This window comes from Sciurus vulgaris, assembly GCF_902686455.1.
Source record: "Sciurus vulgaris genome assembly, chromosome: 10".
Classification (NCBI taxonomy): Eukaryota; Metazoa; Chordata; class Mammalia; order Rodentia; family Sciuridae; genus Sciurus; species Sciurus vulgaris.
Genome location: NC_136470.1, coordinates 46,557,834 through 46,585,472, shown reverse-complemented (window position 1 = coordinate 46,585,472; position 27,639 = coordinate 46,557,834). Strand labels below are relative to the sequence as shown.

General features: G+C 33.4%; 2 protein-coding genes across 9 annotated transcripts in view; one reads left to right on the top strand and one right to left on the bottom strand.

Moving 5' to 3' along the window:
- Positions 1-588: 588 nt before the first annotated feature.
- Positions 589-26,156, bottom strand: ARL6 (ARF like GTPase 6). 2 transcript variants are annotated; one of them, XM_079100582.1, is made up of 8 exons: positions 25,777-26,115; positions 19,642-19,791; positions 14,866-14,927; positions 14,368-14,436; positions 10,604-10,698; positions 7,450-7,579; positions 5,820-5,875; positions 589-1,109 (listed from the first exon to the last, which is right to left on the bottom strand). In XM_079100582.1, exons 2-8 carry the CDS (start codon positions 19,762-19,764, stop codon positions 1,084-1,086), a joined length of 561 nt encoding a protein of 186 aa, XP_078956708.1. In that variant the 5' UTR covers positions 19,765-19,791; positions 25,777-26,115; the 3' UTR covers positions 589-1,083. The 2 variants fall into 2 exon arrangements, with proteins under 2 accessions (XP_078956708.1, XP_078956709.1); XM_079100583.1 differs by lacking the exon at positions 14,368-14,436 and having other exon boundaries at positions 25,777-26,156.
- Positions 25,836-27,639, top strand: part of LOC306637786 (uncharacterized protein) — a gene marked incomplete at its 5' end in the record, with an annotated part of 46,037 nt that continues 44,233 nt past the window's right edge. For 6 of the 7 annotated variants that reach the window (XR_013757258.1, XR_013757259.1, XR_013757260.1 and 3 more), the window contains one exon: positions 25,836-26,181. Coding sequence is in view for 1 of the 7 variants with exons in the window: in XM_079100584.1 (XP_078956710.1) it covers positions 25,836-26,181 (346 nt within the window). The remainder of the gene's footprint in view (positions 26,182-27,639) is intronic. The other variant, XR_013757257.1, reaches the window with a different exon arrangement.

Genomic DNA, 27,639 nt, shown 5'->3' with positions numbered 1-27,639 from the left:
CTCTTACTCTCTTGCTTCTTAGCTGCCACGAGATGAGTAGCTTCTGCTACAAGCTTCCAACATGATGTACTATCTGACACAAGCCCAAAAGCAATGGGGCTGACCACAGACTGAAATTTCCAAAACTGTGAGCCAAAATAAACTATTCTTTTTTAAAAAATTGATTATCTCAGGAATTTTGTTACAGTAACAAAAAAGTGACCAACAGAGGCATTTTAAAAGAAAAAACAAGTCACAATAACCATTAAAGTTCAGTATTAATTTACTTTTATACCTCTAAATCTAAAGATGTAGAATATTCATTCAGCTAATGAAATGAAGTTATTTGCCATGTGTGTGAAAGGTGCTCAAATTCTCCCTCATTAAATTTTAAGTTCTGTGAAAATAAGTAATGACAAAGTATTTTGTATCACCATTGCCTTGGGACTATACCTGACTGCTTGGTGTAGAGATGTCCAATACACATTGAACAAATAAATTTACCTTATCTTGATCTCAGATTATGTACAAATGTTTGGCAGTAAAACACCAAATACCACATTACATGTTATTTTTTTTCCCAGCAAAAACAAAGCACACTAGTTGGTATATTGCCTTTTTTGTTTTATTGATAGTGACACACACTAAAAATTTTAATATATATTAATTACCCATGGTCCTTCATAAATATTTAAAGCTATTTTTCAAAAGCACAATTCATACTGCAAAATGATACCATAAACTACATATTTAAAAAGACAAAAATAAAATACATTAAAGATCATATATCATGATGGGATATTGAAATGGCTTGCAACTCTGACTTTTAAACATTCTGATTACAATCAAATGTAGATCTTTAACAAAAAGTTGATAATTCTAGAAGGTTCTTTTGAGGAAAGATTTAGTTTTTATGTAACAAAAAGCCAGATTAGCATACCTGAAATCCTATGTTCTTAAAAAGCTCTTCAAAGTCCATTAAAGCAAACAGATTATAAAGTATTCTTGGATGCATATACATCTTTAAAAAATGTTAAAGTATTCAGTTTATCTTAAATATATTCCTTGGATTCAAAACTGCTGAGGTTTCTAGATCCTATCTTTTCATGTCTTCACAGACTGGATCTGATCTGATAACAAAAAAACAAACAAAAATTATAATTTTCTGTAAGACAAAAATCTATTTTCTAAAGTAATGCATGACAAATGTATGTAACATGGTAAAACCCTATGTGTACATCTGTTTTTCTTACACAATTTATACTACGATTCTATTTTTTAATCAAATTTGTACATAAAAATGGATAATTAATCAACTAGTTCTATAAGGCTTATATGAAAAATAGCAGTTCCTTGCTTCATCTTTCTTCTCCCTAGAATCAAGTACTTCCGACTCTTTAGGTGATTCCTTGTGTATTTCTAAATACACTTTAAAGTTATTCAAATATCAGTAATGTAATATAAGGCTTCAGTTCTTACACTTTCATGCTGCTCCTCTACAACCCGCATGCATTTCTACTACTCCCTTCACCTTAACATAGTGACACAGTCATTATCAATAGTATGACTATTTGAATTTTATGCACAGCTGAAACAGGTGGTACATTCTGGTTACTTTTCTTTTCCTCTACTAGATGTTTTCTCTCAAGGTAATAATTTGACTTCCCATCCCCACATAATCTGTTTAGGTTTTTAAAAAATGTTTTAACAGTAATTCAAACCCACAACTTTCAGTTTAAAGCTTTATTATTATGAAGCACATTTCATCATTTTCATGTTATTGAAGAAATCTCCCCTAGAGTCTTACAAAAGTCACCAAAGTGGACCAGCTGTTTTCTCTGCCTGTCAGTTAGTTATTCTTAGGAGATCTCTTTTCATTGTCATTCTAGGATCTCCATTAGCATCTGAGAGATTCCTTCCCCTATTCTCTTCTGCTGTTTTCTTGTTGTTTGTTTCAGTGTTCCTTATTTTTCTCTTCTTGGTTTATTCTTGTTTTTGAAGAATACTCCTCTCAGGAGTAGGACTTTTTACAACCAAAGATGTCTTATTGTCACGATGCATGAATATTGCTTGAGAATATAATTACATTATTTTCTCCATGAACTTTTCTAGGCATTGCTTAACTCTCTTAGAGCTTCTAAATTGTTGCTTTTGAGTAGTCTGATTTATTTTATTTCTTTATCCTTACAGGAAAACTCTCTTTTTTTTTTTTTTTTTTTCCCTTAGGAAGCCTGCAGAATCTTCTGTTATTATCAGTGTTGAATTTTATAAACAATGCACCTTGATGTGGGATTATTTTCATCTATTACATTGAGCTTTCAAAAGGACTTTCAACTGAAACCCATCATTCAGTTCTGGTAAAGTACTGTTTTATGACTTTCTACTCTTTATTTTCTCTGTTCTCTTTTTCTGACTTTCTTCTAAGAATATTGGGCCTTCTAAACATGACCCCATTCTTTTCTTTCCCATTTCTAAATATTCGTCCTTTGGCTGTTTTTTCTGGGAAACTGCCTCTATTTTTTTGTTGAGTTTTCCATTTTTACTCTTCTATTCTTATTTTCCAAGGATTCTTTTATGTCCTTGTTCCTTTTCAAGAAGTATCCTGTTCCTACTCATGAAATCAGCATCTTATCTGAGGATACTTAACATTTTCAAAATGTTCTCTCAGTTCTACTTCCTCTAACCTGCTTTTCTTGTTTGTTTACATTCATATCTCATAATTCTTTCATCCTCATATCTGGTGATCCTCTGCCACTTGTTCATATGTACAAGTGAACACTAAGAAGGCACACAGGAATTTGGAAATGTGTGGGCAACTTGTCAAGTACGGTGTCAGGTTTAGTCATTTCTGTGGGAATCTCCAATTAATACCTTTAGAGGTTTTTTTACTAGATTGGTCTAATTCCTCAATGATGATTTTTCCTATCTTCTGCCTACCTCCAGTGTTTCCTGGGAGAAGTAGAAGACAGAATTACAGTATTCAATATAAAAACTTCTAGTTACTTCTCACTCTCAGTTTAGCACTACCACACACAGTTGTGTCTGTTGTTTTCTAGTCCAAAGATACACTGCTTGACTTTCCATACAGATATTCCTTCAAACTTCTTTGTGGAAAGGATATATAGCCATGTCTTCTCTTCTCAGTTTCACTTTCATCCTTAATGAGGTTGCACTGCAGTTTTCCCCAGTACTAGCTTAGGATTCAGCTTTCTGAGGTCTGTTAAATCATTCAATAATCCATCAGGTTCACCTTCCGAAATTCCATTGCCCTTTTTACCACTTCCATTCATTTTGCCCATATAGGTTAATGTCTTTCTAAAAGGTCCCTTTATTGTTAGTGAGATCCGGAGATAAAACTGTGTATGTATGTGTTTGATCTTCTATTTTTTACTGGATTTTCCAGATGCACAGTTTATAAAAGCCTAATGTTAAAATCTGGAAGTAGACTGGGGATGTGGCTCAGGGGTAGCATGTTTGCTTACCATGTGTGAGATCCTGGGGTTTAATTCCCAGCATCACAAAAACAAAATGAAACAAAAGAAAAAGGTTTAAAATCCGTAAGCATTACTGAAAGTTTAAAACTAGAAAACTTATTTCTGTTTAATACTTTCTGAATATTCTCTGAAGGATTAAAAAAAACCCTTCATATTCTACTCAAGGGTTGTCTTTAGGTGGTTATACACGCTTTAGTATTGAGACGCTTTCCAAAAAAGAATGGAATCACAGACTATACATTATTTGGTATTTCACAAAAATGTTTCTGAACTTCAGCTTAAAGTAATAAGATGAAATTGGTCCAAAATTGGTCCACACCAGAGGTCTTTTTATTTATCATGCTAGGAAATTTCAGATTCTAAAACCAAAATGAAGAGATCAAAGTTCAAAACATCTTTTACAATTAGATTTATATAAATGCTTTTAGTTAATGAGTTAGCAGTTTCAGCTACAGACTAGTCTCCTGCATGTACCGTTGCTTATTTTGCAAGATAGGTTTTTACCTCTTTTCAAATACAGAGAGAGAACTGCGAACATCAAAATGCAAACTATTTATTATTATATAGGAAATAAGAACAAAGAATCCATTTGAAAATAAACTGATATACTTATTTTTATTTTTATCTATATGCTTATTAATTTTTGCCTCTGTTCAATAGTGTAGTTAGGTTAAAGAGTACATTTTACATTCACTGACTCCTTTACTATGCTTCATACTCTAACAGAGACAACATAATTTGTACAATTTATGACATTTTTAAATTTTACAGAAGAAGAAAATTATTTTCACAAGATAATAAGAGATGTTAGCTAATAGGCAGAGAGGTTAATTAATAAATAGTGGAATAAATCTACCAGACTCAAAAGCCCAGCTGTTTTTTGCTAGCATTCCATGGTGCTTAGAGATAATAGGGATGCTACTACTTACCTTGTGAAGACTGTTGTAAAAAGAACATAAAGTAATATGGTAACAAAAGGACACAAAAGCATTTCTAACAATGTGTCCTTCACAAGACTTGGAAGGTAATACAGTTAATGGGTCAGAGTCAAAGAAACAAAAATTTGGTGTCAAAAGTTGGCAGTTGGAACTATGATGTTGGATCATTACTGACACCTAGTGGCCTGCTTGCTATAGATAAAATAAAACGGGGTGGGGAGCTAAGAGCTTCAATTTAAAAATCTAGATGACTACAAACTAATTTTCAGTTAAGTACTGTGTTCTGAATAACTTTAGTATGAGTGATCATAGGGTTTCCATCCTATGCTATATTTTCACTATAATAGCAGGGACTTGTGAAATAACAAATAAGGGATGAAAATATGCTTCTGATACATTCTTTACAATTTTCATCTGACACCCATCAGTTTCTGGTGGGAATCATCCCATAACCTTGACCATTTCCTTTACTATAACCTAAGAATCTAAGTGAGTGGGTTCATATGTGCTAGATCCTTGCTATTTTTCCGAATATGTAGAAGGTGGTGATGGTGGTGGTGGGGAATCACATACACTAGGCACTAGAAATTAGAATTTATAACCAAATAACAATAATTAGAATTTAAATCTTGTTATTTACCCTTATTCAGAGTAAGATTCCTAATAGGAATGATCTTCACTTGTTCTGCTTAAAAAAAAAAAAAACAAACAACTTTTGAACTGGCTGTGCAGATTCTGCAATGGAGACCTATAGAACTTGGCTTCATGGACATCTATCTATTGCTTCATGTGCATCAAGCTATGTCTGTGGCTAGCAGATAATGTAACCTTAGGGAAAATTATGTATCTTAATTTATTTCCTGATATAATAGGCTGGCATCAACCTATGATAACTGTTTTGGTGAATAACAAACAGAATTACAAATACATAAAACAGTATAATAGCAGTATTTATAATATTATATACGTGTTAAATGTTGTATGTACATTTTATATACAAATAAAGCTATATATGGAGTATTTATAGCCTGGTTCTTAGAAGATACAAGCCATTCAGACTTACTTTTAGTTACTGACAATAAAGCCTAATAGTAATACCAAACTTCAAATGTGCTTCAATTATTAGCTCTAATGGAATTTTGTGCTATAAATTAAAATTATTTTCTAGATTTGTCATTTATATTGATTGTAAAGAGTCAAACACTTTAAATAACATGAAATTTCAAAGTGTAATAAAGCAAATGGAGCAAACAATTGGATACTTACTGTACTGTTTTTTCTGATAGCAGAAACGGATGGAAACAAGAGGAAAAAAGGCAATGATGTAATAAAAATAAAATACAGAAAAGGAAATAATACAAATGGAAAAGAAACAAAGGCTGAAGATACACAGTACTTTGTGATGTACCTTGAAGCCAGTCTACACCTTCTTGCAATCCTTCTCCTTTTATGGCATCACTAGCACTGAAATAAAATCAATAAGAAACAAATCCATTTTATTATATCATGTAACTGTAAGAATAAGGAATTATAATTTTTCCATATGACAAATTAATACATTCCAGTAACATACATTTAAGCAAAAACCACAGTTAAGTACTGACACTAAATATAAATAGAAAATTAAAGACTGAGGGCTCAGGAGAAAGACATGAAAAATATTTTCATAATTTATATAGACATTCTTAAAAGTATATCACTAAAGTTATTCTAGGAATAGTACTTAGACTTACATAACACATAAACTTTGATTTGTTTTTCCAGTGATGGAAAAGTTTTGTAGAGTCACCATCCTACTTCAACTAGTCCTAAAGTTTCAACAACATCTACTTATAAGAAATGCTTGACTTAGGCTTACAGCTATACAACAGAGTGACTTTATTTGAAATGGAACCTGATATCTATAAGGTATAAATCCATAATTAAACTTTGATAAGCCGGCAGGCTAGACCAGAGCCTAGTAGATTTCAATTACAGTTTTACATTTATCAGCTGCATGTACCTGGCTAGGTTAGTTAACACTTTTGTCTTTAATTTTAACATCTGTAATATAGGGAAATATAATTACTCATTCAGCACCAAGGCTAGCTCTTAATGTTCTTTTCTAAGTTCTACCACATTCTTGCTTCTTATTTTACTTCCTTAGGCAGTGGATTTCTCTGCTTTATTTTCAACCTTTCCCTTTAGACACTGTTACTCTTATAAAAAGGAGAAAACTCTGATAAGAGAAGGTCATCTTGCAGCAAGGAGAGGTAAGTGGGTGGTAGGTAGCTAAATATCTAATAATATATAACCTCTAGTTATTCTTTTTGATATACTTTGACAGAACAGCATTTTATATATTATATACCAGTAAGAGACTGTTTTTCAAATAATACATAATAATTTCAGACATAAATCATTTGAGATTTCAACCTTATGAGTTTGTCCAAATAAAATCAGTATTTCTATTTACTCACTTTAACAAATATTTATTGTGTACCTATTATATACCAGGTACTATCACTATTGCAGAGGTTACAGAAGTGAGAAGGAAAAAAAAACACTGACAAAAATCTCAACTCTTATGGAGCTCACTTACTAGTATGGGAAGTCACATTACAAACAAATAAACAAACAATAGAGGTTATATGGTAACAGTGTCAGTCCTGAATGAACTACCACAGCAAGTTAGAAAAATTACTTTGGAGAATGATTCAGATGGGGAAGAGGTGAGGATGTTCAAGTGCAAATGCTCTGAGATGGGATTATAGTTGACTGTTTTCATATACACAAGGAAAGCATTGTAGTTGAAGTCAGGTAAGTGGGCTACTTAAGTTATTCCATTGTTTACATTTTCTTTTTTATCTCCAAAAGGATCTGAAAAGGTTTTAATAGTAATGTCTCTGTGAATATCTGCAATGCCACCATTCTATAACACAAAATCCTTAATTTACATAGTACTAGTTTGGTCACTTATACAATGAGGTCAGAAATAAAACAATGAAGCTTGGAGATTTTTCAGAAAGATAAAATATAAAGTTAATATAAAACTTTACCAAATATGCCATGGTTTATCTTTGATGTTCTCTAAACACAGCAACTGAGACACTTTTACAGATGTCACTGCATCTCTAAGATCCATTTTGTTTGCAAAGAATAAGATTGGAATTCGACGGTGTTTAATATCTAAAAGAGAAAACAAGATTATCTTGCACTTCCAGCTTTTGGGGTCACTTTGCCCCAAATTCTTAAAATTGAAATCAAATAAACTGTTTTCCAATTAACTCTTTCTATACCATACATGCGTAAACATTTAAAGACACATGCTTCAAGCATGTATTTGAGCAAAAAGAAAACTTTAATGATAGTTCTTCCTAAGACCACCTGTCTTCTGGTTAAGAGCTTAAATCCAAAGATGGATGAGGTTGGAGAAGGGAACTTAAAGAGTGGTTACAAGAAGAACCTATACAAAAGGTCGAAATATATTGCTTGTTTTGTTTTTAATCAGAAGGAAGAAGGACAAGTAGAAGGAAGTAAAAGTAGAAGGAAGAAAACTGGATTCCATTTTTTTTTTTTTTTTTTTTTTTGGTCACAGTGCTACAAGTACCATGGTAGATATTTTAACACTTTTTCCTGGTCCCAGGCCTTCCAATTGCCCTTTGTAGAAAAGGCAACCCATATCCTCAATGACTTTACATCTTTGTAAAATTGTCTCATATATTTCCACCCATAACTATTCTATAATGTTCTTTGTACAAATGGTAGCAAACCAATCCCATTGTTTTATACTTTTATCTTTTCACTTAATTCTATGTCTTATGCTTCATATTAGTAGAGTTGCCTCTTCATTATTTTAACATTTCTGGAATATTCTTTCTTCTAATATTACACAACATAATTTATTTAATCAATATAAAAGTATAATATATTTGTTACCAATCTTAAAAACTATAAACAATGCTGCAATGAATAAACTTGGAAATAGGCAATTTTGTACATGGGTGGGTATGCCCATAGGATAAACATGATAAGTGGAATTGCTAGGTCAAAGGTAATGGAAATTGCTATTTTGAGAAAGATTTAAGGAAAGACAGCCTTTCTTTAAAAATACTACCAATTTGCACTTCGGCAACAATTTATAAAAATGAAGGTTTCCATTCTCCTAGTTAAAAAAGTTATCGAAATTTTAAAATCTTTTCCACATGTTAGATGATAAATGAAAAATATGATCCCAATGTGTTCACTTGTATTTTGTGAGAAAAGCCAAGAATTTCACCATATTTACAAAAGATGTTAAATGTGCTTTTTCTGTTGAACTATCCACATATATACCTGGATAATTAATAGCCTTCCCCTGTTTTCAATTTTTTTATTTTCTTATTAATTTGCAGGAACACAAGTAGTATGGAAATATGCCCTATAGCTATGATATTAGTTGCAAATAATTTCCCCTGTCTATCATGACCTTTGAGTCTCAAGGTACATTTTGCTCTTCAAAGATTTTTTTTTATGGCTTTCATTAAAAACAACAGCAACAACAGTTCATATGCACTTCAGCTGAGAAATTACACCCTTGAGACTCTACCCCATAAAATAAAATAATCAATACATAAAGGTATATGGACAAGGCTTTAGTTGAGAAATCTAAGGTTCCCATTGTGTTTGAGTTAGATTTTGTTAAGAACTATTTCACTTTATTAAGTCAACAACTTTGGGGGGGGGGAGTAGAAAGATAATAAAAAGGGAATAATAAAAAATGCATCCTCAACCCAGACACAAAACTGATAAGCTTTAAAACTGGAAAGGTCACATAAATGATATAAGCTAGGTAATTAAAAAAAAAAAAAAAAAAACTTTTAATGAGCTTGAGATCATCAGATAAAAACACCAAAGATATTCTGGTTAACCAGCAAGATTTGTTAAGAGTTATTTATGTATTTAATTTTTGCAGTACTGAGGATCAAACCCACGGTCTTGTACATGCTAGGTAAGTGTTCTGCTACCAAACTATGTCCCTAGTCTAGCAAGAATGTTGGAAAGCCCCACACAATTTCTATTCCATTTCTAACAAAGCTACAGTTCTTTTAAACCAAAGTTCTTTTCTAAAAGTGCGAGCACAAAGATTACGTACAACCTTTCTGACATCAATAAGGCTAGAAATATAGAATTCCATAATATACTAGAGAATTATTTATAATAGGGGAGAGGGAAGGGAAAAATATTCATTAATAAATGAGTCGCTGAATCAACTGTGGTACACTCATAGTATATAATATTAAGGATCTGTAAGAAGAATAATTATATAATTATATGCAATTTAACTTAGAGAAGTATTTCCATCATGTAGTGTTGAGAATGGGAAGATGCAAAAGAGTCTAAAAAATATGATGCCATTTTGGTAAACAATAATAACAGCCTCAGAGCCCTCAATCCTATAGATATCTTTGGTATTTGTATATGTATATTTATATGTGTGTGCATGTGTGTGTGTATGTGTATGACACGTGACAGATTTAAAAATATGAAAGAAAAAATACCAAGTAATTAAAACTATTTGTTAAAAAAGGGTGGGAAGATGGTAGTTGGCAATTAAAAACAAAAAAGATTTGTTTTAAAAGAATATCCACAATAAATATGTAAGAAATACTGTGATCATACACACTCTCACAAATTCAAGTATACAAGAAGAAATAAATGTAAAGAAAGTAACCAAAATATTTGAATGGCTGTTGAAATACATAGATTTTTACTTTTTTCTTTATTCTTTTTCTGAGTTTTTTCCAATTGGCACATATTATTTATGTGTTTAGGAAAGAAGGGCATTTTTATTTTTATTTTTTTAAATTTATTTTGTTTGAGACAGGGTCTCACTATGTTGCCAAGGCTAGACTTGAATTTGAGATTTTCTTGCCTCAGTTTCTTGAGTATCTGGCTACAGGGATGGTTCATTGTGTTTAAAATGACATTTTTTTGTTCTTGAGGAAATGTTAGAGACTCAGAAAACATTGCAAAGAGCTTTAAAATTTAAAAATATTGTGACATGAAATTATTCTAAATTTTGCATAACTACTATGTTTTAAAATTCAAGAATTTTAAATAAAAGATAAATTTTACAGTATAAACAACAGTTTTTGTTCTTATCAAAGAACAAAACATAACACATAAATGGACCCTTGAGCAGAGAGATCACAGATTGAAAGACAAACATACCTGGATGATTCAGTAGAGTATGAAGTTCTTCTTTGGCCACAACCATTCTTAGTCTATCACTACTATCAATCACGAAAATAATAGCTTGTCCTTCTCTGTATAATAAGAGAAAAATTAAAGTTATGCTTATAAATTTTTCCATATTATTCATTTGCATTTTCTAAACTGTATCTCTTCATGTCCTATGTCCATTTACCATTAAAATTTTTAGTGTTATTTCCTTTTAGTTTATATGACTGATTAATGTAATTAACCATTTTATGCATTTCATGTAAAATACCTTTTCATTTGAATAATTTGGTAAGTTCAATGATTTACTATTTTATACTTTTTTTTAAATTATAAGTTCTTTTGTTTAAATTTAGAATACCAAATGCAAAAATGGTTTTAGAAACCATAACCCTCTTACATAGATATAGTTATTATTATTCTGGTATAACACAATGGACACTTTTCTTTGTGTATGTTCTCATGTAAATATCTACATCTGTATTTAAAATGGAATCCTGATGTTTTATACCTTGCCTTTATTTTGTAGTATAGTTTGCACTTTTATGTAAAACAATAAAGCTTCACAATAATGTTTCTCAATTTTTTTTAACCTAAACCATAGTGAGAAATTCATTTTACATTGATACAGGAGATGTATACACAAGTATACATAAATGTAATTGAAGTTAAAAGACTCCTGAAACAATACTTAAAGGTAGCTTTATTTTACCCTAGTTAACACTTAAATAAAGCTGATAGTAGCCACTGAATTCATTTAATGAATCATACCAGCATTTCAAAAAACACCGATTCCTCTGCACCCCTCTTTCAAAGGTTATAATATATTGTATGCCTCATGTGTTGTTGGACTTCATTCTGTTGTTGGACTTTCATTAATAATCAAATGAATAAAAATAAATCAAATTTCTAAACTACTATTTCTCCTATCATCTAAAAAAATGACAATGTAGATTAACACAGCCACACACTACTAGTGGATATAGAAACCAGTACAATTGGAAATATCTATTAAGAGCTTTAGAAATATACACTTACTTGGAGCAAGCAATTTTATTTCTGAAATTCATTCTAAAGTAATGTGAACTATGGCTAAGGTTTATGAAAGAAGATAACTAGAGGATCATGTATATCTTACCTTGAAGAAAATATTACATTCTTTCTCATAAGAGTATTTTGACAGTAAAAACAAAATAAATATTACTGTATGCATTATTAATTTTTTAATATTTTCAGTCTAATACATTAAAATACACTATTTTTCATAATTAGAAAAAGAGAAAATAATTATTGTAGGCTTCTCAACAGCAAGCATATTTACTATTATCTACAATTTAACCACAGTGTTCCTGAATTCATTAATTTCTTCCAAAATGAGCAAAAGGAGTTGAAATTAGGACAATCATTTTAAGTATTATTTTTCCTGTACTTTTGTTCTCCGTTAAAAAAAGAAATGTACATACAGACACATATGTATATATATATACACATGCGTATATCTATCTATCTATATGTATGTATATTTATGTATTTACAATTTGGAGCAAATTTGATTTATAACAAAACTCCTTAACCCCTAAAAATGAAAAGTTTTTTCCAACATGAAGTTCAGTATTTAAAAATCCTCTTGATTTTACCTTTTCCTTTTTTTTTAATTGGTTCTTTTTAGTTATATATGACAGTAGAATCCATTTTAACATAATTATAAAAGCATGGAATATATCTTGTTCTAATTCAACTTTAAAAGGAATTGCTATCAACTAATTAAAGGATGAATAAAAAATCATGTACTGAAAATTAAGGTTTACAAATGATGATAATAAATCATCATCATCATCATCATCATCTCCACAATTACCCAGAGAATTTAGTACAGAATACCACAAACACGTTACTTTCCTTTTGCAAAATAATCCTCAAATTGGAAGCACTCTCCTTTTTTTCTAACTCAGAGGTCCTCTGGATCTAAATGATTTAAATAGTTTCAATGTATTCAAAATACTTACTGAAAAGAATGTGTGGAATAAATCTCCTTTGGTTCATATACCAGGAATATAATTTTTATTACATTGACAAGAAAGAGTTAATCAATGGATTAAAACCTAAATCTGATGTGGTAGCCTTCTTATACCATTTCAAGTCAGGAGTTCGTAATATCAAAAGGGAATTTAGTCAGGGAATACTATTTTTAATTTTCAGGCTCCACAAATGAGTTTCACTGCTTTTAAAAGTTCTACCAAGTTTAAAAGTTCAAACCACCATTTGACCCAGCTATCCCACTCCTTGGTCTATACTCAAAGGACTTAAAATCAGCATACTACAGAGATGCAGCCACATGAATGTTCATAGCTGCTCAATTCACAATAGCCAGATTGTGGAAACAACCTAGATGTCCTTCAATTGATGAATGGATAAAGAAACTGTGGTGTATATATACAATGGAATATTACTCAGCCATAAAGAATAACAAAATTATGGCATTTGCAGGCAAATGGATGAAACTGGAGAATATCATGCTAAGTGAGATAAGCCAATCTCAACAAACCAAAGGATGAATGATCTCACTGATAAGCAGAGGATGACACATAATGGGGGTGGGAGGGGGCAAGACTGAAGGAAGGAGGGACTGTATAGAGGGAAAAGAGGGGTGGGAGGGGTGGGGGGAAAGGAAAAAATAACAGAATGAATCAAACACCATTACCCTATGTAAATGTATGATTACACAAATGGTATGCCTTTACTCCATGTATAAACAGAGAAACAACATGTATCCCATTTGTTTACAATAAAAATAAATTTAAAAAAATAAAAATAAAATAATTCCCATTGTTTTGGTTTTACTGGTGCCACCGTCAAAAAAAAACAAAACAAAAAGTTGATGAATTTATTTTAACACCAAAAGTACATTTTTTTTTTGTACCGGGGACTGAACTCAGGGGTGCTTGACCACTGAGCCACATCCCTAGCTCTAATTTGTATTTTATTTAGAGACAGGGTCTCACTGAGTTGCTTAGGGCCTCGCTTTTGCTGAAGCTGGCTTGAAACACACAATCTTCCTACCTCAGCCTCCTGAGAAAGTGGAATTATAGGTGTGTGTCACCGGGCCTGGGTACCAAATGCAAATCTTGAGGAAAGTATAACATATTTGGATTCTAGTAATTTGACAGTTGTTATTTTGAAGTAACTAATGAACACATATTTGCATATGCTGAAAAACATCTTGTTTAAAATTGCTCATGGAACAGATCAACTGTTAGTACTATTATTTTAACTAAATTTGGTAATAATGTTTTATGTATATGCTAAGAATCATACTAGGCCTTGAACAAATTGTTTGAATAGAAAATCATCTCATCCTTAGAGAAGTTCACAAACCCAGTAGGGATGCAGCCACAGTAATTGATTTTGAGACAATAGTAAGTAAGATTACAGAGATGTAAACGGACAAAGTACTGGGCAAACACTGAGGAAAGAATGAACTGGGAAACAGAGGAGGTCCCTTTTGAGCAGATTCTAAAAGCATGAATAAATTAACTATAAACTAAAGATACAAGATAAAATGGGACATTAAAAACAGAATGGCACATGTAAAAAGCTCAATGTCATGAAGGACCTGAAGCATTTAAATTAGGAAATGTTCTTAAATTATATTGAAAATAACATTATTATAATCCATTCCATATAACTACTTGGATTTCCAATCATTATTTGTTATTAAAATGTAACCACTAAACAATATTCATAAACATACTTACTTATAATAGTGTTCCCAGAGATTTCTATATCTTCCCTGACCTGACATGTCAAACACTGTAAAAGACAAACTTAAAACAAAAGTATAAAGTATGACTATATTATAAGCTACTAACTTAAGTATAACTTTTATTTAGTATTTTAAATTATTTTCAAAGAAATCACCATTTCTATAAAATAATCAGTGTGGGCCAATTTTTAAGAGTTCCAAAAATGAATCTGTTAATATGATTTTGTAATGAATTAGCTTTCTTTGCTAATAAGGTTACTTAGAATTTAAATTCTATGTTTTGAACAATAAACCAGAGTAGTAGTACAATAACAAATTATTTTCTCTAAAGCTAGGAGGGATGATCAGGCAGATTCAATAAGGTTACTTTTTACCCACAACTTTTTTTAACTTTATTTTTTATAGTGTATTATAGCCATACATAATATTGGGGTTCCTTTTGACATAATTATACCCATGACTTCTTAGTCAAAGGGATAAAGTGGATTACCTGGATGATTTGAATTTTTCTATGTTGAATCCTATTGTTGGAACTATATCTTGAGACTGAGCCTTTAGGAGAAAAGACAAAGTTTAGCAATTTGCAATTACAAAGAATAATATTTTCTCATGTGAAAAAAAGTGTTCATATTTTACATTTCTAAAATATTTCACTAAGGAGATAGCAGCATTAAACAAAATGTTTGCAATAGGATCAATGTATATAAATTCTTTAGATGTTTAAACTTACTGATTTTAACTGTAAAACATGCATGTGTTAACTCACATCTTATTTTATTAGGTGTTATCAAGGAATTAAAGTTTTTACAGAGGTCTAATACATCCCCCTGAGTTCATATGCGGAACTCTTTCAACACGTACTTACTGAGTTTATACATATACCCTCTGATCTCATGTCTACATTGCCCTACTCTCAATGAGTTTATAATCTAGAGAGTAAAGAAATTAACAATAACAAATGATTACAATTTTGAGCTGTGATAAGTGCAAAGACAGGTGATTGGAGTAGAAGGCAACAGGGCAGAGGAAGGTTGGGATGGTGGCACAGTAGAGTGCTCAAGAAGGGCTGCTCTAAAAGGTGACTGTCAATACAAGGGTGAATGGGCAGGAAAGAGAAAAGCTATGAAGTTATTGGCAAAGAACATTCCAGTAACAGGAATTAGCCTATGCAATGGTCCTAGAGCAGGAAGGAACTTGGCACTCAGGAAAAGTATAAGGCCTGCAGGTCTGAAGTACATTGGTATGTATATGTTTAGGTAAAAAAGGTAGCGTATTGAAGGCCTGGGTAGGGAGTTTTGAGTGATGAAGACTGCAAGGGGGCAAGAGTAGTGGGACACTGTTGACAGATCTAACAGGCAATTAACATGCATTATACTGACATCATGTCAAATGTCTCTTAGTACTTCTACCATCAAAACTGTTCACCCATTTGAATAACAATCTATCCACTTTCTGATCCAGATGCTTAAAAGAGATTCTTAACCCTTCACTTTTTTACATTCCATATATAATCATTCTCTAAGCTTTATAAGTTCTATCTCACTTAGTTCTGGCCCTTATTATTTCTTGTTTTAAATTACTACAATAGTCTCTTTTTCATTTTTTCTTTTTAGTTATACATGACAGTAGAGTATAATTTGACTTATTTATACAAATATGGAGTATATCTTATTCTAATTAGGATCCCAATCTTGTGGTTGTACCTGATGTGGAGATTCACTGTGGTGTATTTATATACATACACAGGAAAGTTAACTCTGATTAATTCCACTACCTTTCCTATTCCTGTCCCTGCCTCCCTTCCCTTCATTCCCCTTTGTCTAATCTACTAAACATCTGTTACCTGCCCCCTACCTTGTTGTGTGTTAACATCCACATATCAGGGAGAACATCTGACCTTTGGTTTTTTGGGAGTGGCTTATCTCACTTAGCGTAATAGTCTCCAAATCCATCCATTTACCAGCATATGTCATAAAGTCATTCTTTTTTATGGTTGAGTAATATTCTATTGTGTATATCTACCACATTTTCTTTATCCATTCTTCTGTTGAAGGGCATCTAGGTTGGTACAATAGATTAACTATTGTGAATTGAGTTGCCATAAATATTGATGTGGCTGTATCACTGTAGTATGCTGATTTTACATCCTTTGGGTATATGTACTGAGGAAAAGGATAACTGGGTCAAATGGTGGATCCAGTACAAGTTTTCTGAACAATCTCTATACTGCTTTCCATAATGGTTGACCAATTTGCAGTTTCACCAGCAATGTATGAATGTACCCTTTTCCCCACATTCTTGCCAACATTTATTGCTTGTATTCTTGATTGTTGTCATTCTAACTGGAGTGAGATGAATCCAGGTAGCATAGCCAATTAAGAGCAAATAAGAGACTATTGAGACAATAGAACTATCTTGGACAAGTTAGTTTAAGGCTAAGTTTTCTTAAATGTGAGATATATTTTTAATTATCCTTAGCTCATAAAGTTAATAGGTGCAAAACATACAATACTGTGTCTAAAAATACTCAATAAATGCCTGCTGTTGTTATAACAATACTCTCACTGATTTTGGTCAGTCTAGCCTCTATTTTTATCCCATACTGCCACAAATACAGCTTAAAAAGAAATCCCCTTCCAGGTTTGCCTCACATCCTCATGTTCACTCTGGTAGTCTACTTCTAGGAAATTTAAATTCAAATAAAAGACAGAAGCTATAAGATCACTGGGGCATGGGTACCTTAATAGTAATATTAGCGAAAAGGTCTGCCCCTGAAGTACCCTGGTCTTGCTTTTTTTGAAGTTTGCTTATTCAGCTTTCCCTTTCATCCATCCTTAGAGCTGCCATAGTATTTTTCCAAAAAATACCTTTCTTCTTGTTTGTTCAAAAAATTATTTTCTGCTACTAAGAGTCCTACCTCATATGTTAGGATTCCTCCCACAAGCTTTGAAATAGAGTTTCCTAATTTTGTTGTCCAAAAAATCCTCCACCATCTTTATTTTGAGGGTTTTCAATGTGTCAATCACATGATAAAATCATCAGCTATTATCAAAGAAAAACATACCAATAACAAAAAAGCAAGGAAGTTAAAAGTTTAAAGAAATCTCAGAAGACACAATCAAAACGGTAACCTTGTTTTTACTGAATTATAATTAGAACATTCACCTAACCTCTCCACAAATTCAGCTTCTCCACAAATTTCCCTTTAATATGGTATTTTATTTTTAGATGTAAAATTCATAAACTATTTTTTCTTACCCATCAAAGTTCTAGTGGAAATAATTAGAGAAAAGATATTTCACAAATAATCAGGATAGAACCTATGTGTGTAGAGCTTCCAGATCATGTACAACTCGTTTCCCTCTAAAGTATTTCAGAAGACAGTCTCCAACATTAATCTCCCTCTGCTCTCTTCAGGAGCAAATACATTGGATCATTCTCTAAATTAGACAGAATATGGTATAAAGCAAACAAAGAGTGTAGAAACAGATCATCTGAGGCAGTCTAAGGATGGATCAACATTAACAGGAATGAAACAAGATTTCTGAGAGCCTATTTAGTTAGTTTCACCAAGTCTGGTAAAATCCAATATCCTTGGTGACATCAATTAAAATTCCCTGGCCAAAAACAAAATCATCATCTATCAATTTATTCATCCCCAAATATACTTAATTGCTGAGCATTATTCTAGGTATTTGTAATTCAGTGCTTAACAAGTCAAGTGCTCTATCATGCTTAAGAGAAATTTAACAAGGAAATCAACAAATAAATATATGAGATAATTTCGGACTGCTGGGAACTGGAGGAAAAATTGGAATTTTAAAAGAAAGATATAAAGTATATCTTTTACAGAAATGACAGCTGCAACTAGATCCTTGAAAAGAGTGATTAGGTTAAAATGTTCTCCCTGTCTCTCTACTCATCAGTTTAGAAAATGCCAGCAACCTTAGCACATTAACTATCAATAAACATTAGAGCAGTTTAACATCAAAAACCAGTTTCGATCCAGAAAATACCTAGTTACCTAGAAATCAATTTTACACACACACGCACACACACACACACAAACCATTATTCTTTATAATGTGATGTGGAAGTGTTTTGCAAGGTATTTTCTAACAGTATTGCAGATTTCTATAATATATTTTGTCCATTAAAAATGGAAGAAAGTTATAATGTGGATGAAAGCTCAGGAGATACTCTTTTTGGAGTCTAAGTAAAAAGGAAGCAAATATTATATATACACCTGAGTAACAACAGCACTTGGGAGTTTTTAAGAGGTCCCAATTGGAGTAATTCTCCTTGGCTATTATTACCATGTATACACAAAAGCAAAGCAGCTAGGTGCTCAGTGTTTTTTTGTGGCGTGCACCTGTCATCCCAGAGATTCAGGAGGCTGAGACAGGAGGATTGCAAGTTCGAGGCCAACCTCAGAGATTTAGTGAGGCCCTAAGCAACTTAGCAAGACTCTGTCTTAAAATAAAAACTAAAAGGGGCTAGAGATATGGCTCAGTGGTTAAGCATACCTGGGTTCGATCCCTAGTACCAAAAATAAAATAATTTATTTTCCCCTGCTCTCTCTCTCACCGAGAGAGAGAGAGAGAGAGAGAGAGAGAGAGAGAGAGAGAGAGAGAGAAAGGAAATAAAGTAGGGCAAAGCAAATTACTTTTCTGAGACAGAATAGCTGCCTAAAGACTAAAGTTCAGGAAGTGATTATCAGAAATTAGAAAAGCATTATTATGTGAATTTCCTTGTAGCAAAACTCACCAAGAATGTATGCATCATGTGTGGCATGTGATAGTTTTACCTACATTTTAGTTATTAAAATAATTTATTCATATGCTTATTTCTATCATCCTGCCCACTACTACTGAAATGTACACCGCACTTTTGGGGAAAAGTGTCTAATCATTCATAGAACCTATAAAAATGATTCATCATTTCCCTTCATTTTGCATCTCCCATAAAGAGGGAAGGGAAAAAAAAAGGGCAATGCAACCTGAAAATAAACTCGAGAAAGTTATGACGATCTTTAGGAAAAAAAAAAAAAGCTGAATAGTCCAGTTTAATAATCAAGATTTACCTACATACCACATAAAATATATTGCAAATTATGGCTCACTGAAACTTATTACTTTGTCATACTTCAAGATTAACAGGATTCATAATATGATTATATAAAATTATAACATGAAACAAAACAATTCTACATATTAACTTTTTCTAGTAGCAGAAAATACATAATGTATTAAACAAAGATACTTACATTTGAAGGTTTAAGTTTGTTAATAATTGTTGTTTTGCCACTATTATCCAGCCCAAGGCACAAAACATGAACCTCCTTCTTCTTCAGGCCAAGCAAACCTGAAAGTCTGTCTAGCAATCCCATAATGTGATTCCAATATTTACAAAGCAGCTGCAAGGAAAAAAAGACATACTATTCAAAGGCACCTTAAGTATGGAAAATATTGATATGTGCATTAAAAATTTAAAGACACACGATAATGTAAAAAACATGTTCATGTAGCTTTACGTTTAGGACACAGAGTATAAGCTGATTACCAGAAAGAAGCCTTAATTAAAATGCAGATTGGCAGCTTATACCTTTTGGCAACACAGAACAATGCCCTTGAAAGAAACACATTTCTCATTGTAATTTAGGTTAAGAAGAAGATGTGGTCCACCTTAGTATCACATGAAATCTGCCAATGGTAACACTTCAAATTGAGATTTTGCCTACATCAGTTGAACCACTAACTAAATCTTTATAGGAAATAAGAACATTGTTATATTTTGCAATAACATGAAGATTAAAAACTTTTCTATTTTTGTTCGGATACTTTCAGTTTGGATAGGGTTTTCTATCAATAGAAACAACCCATCCTGATATATTTATATCATCCCTTACATATATCTTTGTAAGTAATCACAAATCCAATTTGAAACAATGTACACACTCACATTTTTACTGAATCTTACTAAATTTATTTTATTAACCATAACTTACCTGAAATAGCCTTGTTATTTTAAGAAAACTTTATATTAGCATAGAAATAAGAAAGTAGATACTAATAATAGATTTTTAGTTTTCTCAAATATTGTAAAAGTTTCTTTGTTAACTTTTCCTTCAAGTATACATTTATTCAATTGTACCCATTTTTAGAAAAAACTTTTCTGCTCCTTTCTATCACTATACTAAACACCTGAGGTAAATTAATTTGTACAGAGAAAAGGTTTATTTTGATTCACAATTTTGTAGAGTTCAGTAAATGACAGAATGGCCCAATTGCTTTTGGGCCTATGGTGGGGCAGCACACTGTGGTGGGGAGCATGAGGTAGCGCAAAGCTGCTTACCTCACAGCTGTGACATGAAAAAGAGGAAAAAGAAGGGACTGGGTCCAACCACCTCCTTCAAGGACATGCCCAATGTCTGAGACTGCCCAGTAGGCTACAGAAGACTATGCTTTTAGCACACAGACCTTTGGGGAACATTTAAGATGCAAATTATAGCACTTTCTAAATCAAATGTTTAAAAAAGGCTCTAATAGCAATTCAACTGCAAAAATGAGACCGTAATTAAAATAATTTATACTCCATATATGTATATCAAAATACACTGTACTTTCATGTATATCTAAAACCAAAAAAGTCAAATAAAATCACTATTGACAAAATCCTTGCTATGTGCTAACTTTATAGGCGTTCCTATCCAAGTTGCTATTAAATTTATATATACTTCAGGTCTCCAAATGAAACTTCTCAAAGGAGTCTGCTTTGGATTCATCACTTCTCAGATCATCTGATGCAATAAGAAAAGAGAGATATTCCTTTTGCCAACCTGCAAGAGCTATAGGCACTACCCCAAAACACCTATTTACTAAATACTTCCCATTACTCTTTGAATATTAATTTTCAAAGTTTTTAAAACATTAATCTCAATTTATTTCTCATCTTCATCTAAGGTTCCATGAACCTATTATCTTTCAACTTCTTTATTTTCTATTCCATACTATCCTAAGCAAGACCAGACACTGAAGGATGTGAAGCTGTAGCAAACACCAAGAGGAGGCTTCCAAGATAACTGCACTGGAAAGGAGGTTGCATGACTGACATTTTCCCTAAGTCCTTTGGGAGGACATTATGGTTATAAATTTCAAAACTGAATTTTAATGATGTGCAGAAGAGAGAAGGCACCATTCCCCATTCAAGAGTAGGTTGAATAACACAGCTAATTTTCTCTTATCCAAGGGATGGGTTTGATCTCAGGTACTTCCATTTGTGTCAAGTGAATCAACTTTTCATATTAAAGGTACAAATCTCACTCATTTTTCCTCTATCATCTTAAAGACTGGCATTTGTAGAATCTATCTTAAGTTAACCTTCTGACAGGAAACAATTCACACAGATCATCTTAATTCAAAGTAATTGTGCTTTTAATTGGAATTCCATTGAATCTGTATAGCACTTTTGGTACTATGGCCATTTTGACAATATTAATTCTGCCTATCCAAGAACATGGAAGATCTTTCCAACTTCTAAGGTTTTCTTTAATTTCTTTCTTTAGTGTTCTGTAGCTCATTGTAGAGGTATTTCACCTCTTTTGTTAGATTGATTCCCAAGTATTTTATTTTATTTTATTTTTTGAGGCTATTAAATATGGGGTAGTTTTTCTAACTTCTCTTTCTGAAGATTCATCACTTATGTATAAAAATGCATAATCCAATTCCAAATAAAATCCCAATGACGTACCTTACAGAAATAGAGCAAGCAATCATGGAATTCATCTGAAAGAATGAGAAACCCAGAATAGCTAAAGCAATCCTTAGCAGGAAGAGTGAAGCAGGAGGTATTGCAATGCCAGAATGTCAACTACACTATAAAGCAACAGTAACAAAAACGGCATGGTATTGGTACCAAAACAGACAGGTAGATCAATGGTACAGAATAGAGGACATGGACACAAACCCAAATAAATACAATTTTCTCATACTAGACAAAGGTGCCAAAAATATGCAATGGAGAAAAGATAGCCTCTTCAACAAATGGTGCTGGGAAAACTGGAAATCCATATGCACCAGAATATCTCTCACCCTGCACAAAACTCAACTCACAATGGATCAAGGACCTCGGAATCAGACCAGAGACCCTGCATCTTATAGAAGAAAAAGTAGGTTCAAATCTTTAACATGTCGGCTTAGAATTGGACTTCCTTAACAGAACTCCCATAGCACAAGAAATAAAAGCAAGAATCAACAACTGGGATAGATTCAAACTAAATAGCTTTCTCTCAGCAAAGGAAACTATCGGCAATGCGAAGAGAGAGCCTACAGAGTGGGATAATATCTTTGCCACTCATACTTCAGATAGAGCACTAATTTCCAGAATATATAAAGAACTCAAAAAACTCTACACCAAGAATACAAATAATTCAATCAACAAATGGGCTAAGGAAATGAACAGACACTTCACAGAAGAAGATGTACAAGCAATCATCAGAGATATGAAAAAATGTTCAACATCTCTAGTAATAAGAGAAATGCAAACCAAAACTACCCTAAGATTCCATCTCAACCTAATTAGAATGGTGATTATCAACAACACAAGCAACAATAGGTGTTGGTGAGGATGTGGGGAGAAAGGTACACTCATACATTGCTGGTGGGGTTGCAAATTAGTGCAGCCACTCTGGAAAGCAGTATGGAGATTCCTCAGAAAGCTTGGAATGGAACCACCATTTGACCCAGCTATCCCACTCCTTGGCCTATACTCAAAGGACTTAAAATCAGCATACTACAGAGACGCAGCCACATCAATGTTCATAGCTGCTCAATTCACAATAGCCAGATTGTGGAACCAACCTAGATGTCCTTCAATTGATGAATGGATAAAGAAACTGTGGTATATATATGTATATATATACAATGGAATATTACTCAGCCATGAAGAATAACAAAATTATGGCATTTGCAGGCAAATGGATGAAACTGGAGAATATCATGCTAAGTGTGATAAGCCAATCTCAAAAAACCAAAGGACGAATGATCTTGTTGATAAGCGGATGATGACACATTATGGGGGGGTGGGAGGGGGGCAATAATGGAGGAAGGAGGAACTGTATAGAGGGAAAAGAGGGGTGGGAGGGGTGGGGGGGAAAGGAAAAAATAACAGAATGAATCAAACACCATTACCCTATGTAAATGTATGATTACACAAATGATAGTATGCCTTTACTTCATGTACAACCAGAGAAACAACATGTATCCCATTTGTTTACAATAAAAAAAATTAAATGTGCTATTTATTACACTGAACATATTGATATAAATGTTTATCTTATTTTGTATTCCACATAATTTTTAAAATTATGATCACTTTTCATATCTTTTCCGTCTGGTTATTCACTATAAAGCATTGTTAAAGCCTGATGCTTGAATAATCATTTTTCATTGTTATTGTGACTTCCATCCCTTTTCAAAATTATCAAACATTTGATATTTATTTCTGAAATATTTTTTCATATATGCTTGAAAAGAGAAGTCAGTTTTTCTAAAGGATATAATCATATTAGTGAAGTTGCTTTAAAAATAATTATGATAAAGCCTTATATACACTTTTTATTTTTTCACATTCTATATTAGATTTTGTACTTCAGCATATAGCAAATAGTACTCTTTGGAAGATGATTTTATTAATTTATATTTAAAAGGATTTCAAGATTATGTAAGTTTTAGAAATTTGGGATTCTCTAAATTTAAACAGATTTCTATAGGGTCATACTCCTGAAACTTTTAATACGCTTTAGCACATGGGTTGCAAGTTTCCAAGAGATGGATAAAACATGCAGTATTTTTGATGAATACCTGTCTGTGAAAACTATGTTGAGGAAGTATTTCAACTGCAAATAATTTGGAAAACCTGATCTATTCTCTTTTCATTGATCTGTCTATGTCTAGACAGGGCTACAGTCTTTTAATTCTCCTCCCATTAAAATACATTTCATCATTTTGATAAAACCCATTCTCTCTCATTGATATGTTTTCAGAATATGAGAGAATTCTTAAGTGGCTTGCACAGTTTCTACAGGAGACTTTACTTCAGTTACAAAGGAAAATATGTTATGAAAATTTCTGTGCTTTTATAGAAGATATCTTATCTGATAGTTTTCTTTTTTCTTTCATTCTTCTTAAGTTTACAGAAAGAAAGATATTGGACAACAATAAGGTTTTCCAAAGGCTAATTATGACTAATCTGAGATTAGTCCAGGTAATTCTTATTAAGAAGTAACCCCCTCCCCCATCTCCACTCAGACAGACACTAGCTAATCAGTAGAAGATGAGAAGACTAGGGCAATCTGATAATCACAAACCTAAACATTCAGAGTTTAGATTCTCAAACAGCCATTCCAAATTAGATAATAAAAAACAATTAATAAATGAGGCACATGTTACAAAGCATACTTAGACATTTTTAACTCTCCAAGTTGTTTTACTATCAAAACTGTACTAAAACTTATTTTCAGAGAAAATTATAGTCTTAGTTTAGGGAAAAGTAGAAAGCTGATGTTGAGATTGGACAGCTTTAGCTAAGCAGAGCACCACTATCTGTTTAGACACAAAATATAACTTTAGCTTAAAATGTGACTTTCTAAAGGGACAGTGGCAGAATTAAGATACCTGAGATCAATTTACGGTAATGAACAACTTCAGTACTTGCATCAAGAATACTTGGATTTGAGTACCGTCCCCGCTCCTGATTGTGTGACTGAGAGTTGCTTGGCCTCTCTGTCCTTTGATGATCTCTAAGGCAGTGGTCAGGCACTTTTAAAGTTTTTTCACAATCTGTCTCCAATCTACCTTTTCAGTTTTTCATCTGTTTCCCTTTTCCTGGCTACCGAGAATCCGTTTCCTAAAGAATTATATGTTGCTAGAAAAGCCCAGAAGAATTAGGATATTATCCAGTTAATAGCTTGGAAAGTAAGCTGCAGAGATAGAGAGAGAGAGGATCAGGCAGAGAAAATACATGAATGGCACTTCGTAAACTTTAAACATGTTCGTCAAGTAAATTTTTGCACCTTTTATTACACCAAGTAAACATGCTTATTGGGCTTTCAGTTTTTGATAAACGAAATTTCTAGTACAATTCCCCACAAATCATATAAAAAGGTTCGAGATGGGCAATGTTAAAACCAATCAACCAAACAATATTCGCCCAAACCAGTTCAACACGTTTTCCAGGGTCCCTAGGACTCACCACAGCAGCCCAATTCTCCTTTTCCATCTTTCACACCTAAGAAACAACGACTCGCGTGGGGCGAAAAACATGGGAACGAGCAAAGAGAACTTCTAAAGCTGAGGGGCAGAGGGTAGCTCTGGGCAGAATAATTGAGGAAATAAGGAAATACCTGATCTTGAGGCTTGAGATCCCCGATCTGGAGGGCCCAGGAGCTTGTGAGGAGCCCGAATGGATGCACCCGCTGGTATCAGTCTCGGAGAAGGAAATCTGGTGCGGAAGTGCTTCAGCCTTCCTCTCTACGCCTCCATCCGAAAGACTGCTTCTCCCGGGCAAAGCCGCCTCTACAAATTGGGCAAACTGGCAGCTTCTGCCTCAGCAAGAGCATCAGGGGCTGAGCAGGCGCCTTGGCGCGCGGCGTTCCCTTGGCAACAGGAGCTTCTTCCGGTCCTGAAGCCACGCCTCCTCGAGGGTCTTAGCGTTTCGGCCTTTGAACCCTTGTTTCTGGGGTCGAAGAGCTCCAAGGAAAAGGCGAGAGACACGCAGAGGAACTCTATTAAGGAAAACGTGAGCACAGGTGAAAAGGCGAGCTGCCGATTTCCTGCGAGGGGCTGCGCGGTCGCGGGCGGAGCATGATGGGAGAGGCAGGCGCGCACAGCCTGCTGGGTAGCGCTGTGCGGGGCTTTTGCCGTGCGCACGTTTTCTCCGCGCAGGTCTCCAGTCGCGGTGCCCGGGCCTCGTAGAGGACCGTGCTCTGAGTGGTGCCAAGAAGGACTCGGCCTGGCAGGGCACGGGTGCAGCGTGGTGGCAACGACAGGACAAAGCCGTGCCCCTGAGGCATAGATGTGTGCCGGAGTTGCCCCACTGCCCATCGCACCGACCCTCCCCTGGGTTCTGCCGGCCCTAAGTTCTGGAGAAGTAAGGCAGTGAGGCTGTTAGTGTAGGCAGGGAGAGAAGAGAAACTTGTGTAAAAAGTAGTACAATTATTGTCAGTAGCCTTTTTTTTTTTTTTTTTTCTAAGCTAGGGAAAATAAAAGTAAAAGACATTGTTTGGCAAGGGAAGTTTGCCTGTACTTCTCCTTCTTAGCCGTCTGGTCTCCTGGAGTGATTTCCACCAGGTCTAATCCTTTATGATTAGATTCTGCAGATTCTAATCCACTGGAAAGGCATTAGTAGTTAATATTTAAAAGTTGGCCACTTTAAAAAATTGCTCTTGTATTTTTTTGCAGTAGAAGCTAATGATCCTCAAAATATGTAGACGTATACTTCCTCCCCGTTTTCCAATGGACAGATCATATTGGTAGTCATTTTAAAGATACAGGAATTTTTCTTTTTCTTTTTTTTCCTAGCCTTTCATTCTATCCAGTCCCATCAGCCTCACTTCTCAATGAATGGCTTTCATGATTTAAATGTCCTTAAAGAAGTTGCATCTCTTCATTTCCATCATTAACCATGGGTATGGGATTTTGTTTTTCCTTTTCTACTAGCTAGTGTTATGTTTACTACCTGTTCTTTGGCCTGTCAATTAATTTGACCTATCTAAATGGACTAGAAAGGTGAAAAAAGAAATTATCAAAATAATGATGGTGGGTAGGATTGTACACATATGATAATGGGGGCTTTTTCCTTTGCTGCTTTTGCAAATTGGCAAATATAGCTGTTTTTACAGTGAAAGAAAATGTTCTGGGCTAGGACTCTGTTGCAAGCAAAAATGAACAAACAAAAGTCCTATAGTTGCTTATCCAAAGGTATTAATATATAAATGTCCTTGTAGAAAATATACTATGAAATATACTATGCTTTATTGTGTGTCCTTAGGCCAATTAACCCTCTCTCTGCTTCATCTTCCTTGCCTTCAAAAAGATACTATTTTATCTGGAATTTTTGAGTATTAAAGAGATAACAGAAGTGTAAGTGTTTGACACAAAGGAGATGTTCAATAAATATTTTCCTGTTTTCTTTTGTTCTGAAATTTTTTCCTTGATCCCATTCTTAAATGTCATGGTCCTTTAACTTCTGACTGTTAACTTCTGAT

Coding starts and splice junctions, on each gene's coding strand:
- ARL6 (XM_079100582.1), bottom strand. CDS start 19,764: ATGGGATTGCTAGACAGACTTTCAGGTTTGCTTGGCCTGAAGAAGAAG. Junction 14,928..19,641: donor ACAAACTTAAACCTTCAAAT/GTAAGTATCTTT, acceptor TTTCTCCTAAAG/GCTCAGTCTCAAGATATAGT. Junction 7,580..10,603: donor TACTCTACTGAATCATCCAG/GTATGTTTGTCT, acceptor TTTCTCTTTTAG/ATATTAAACACCGTCGAATT.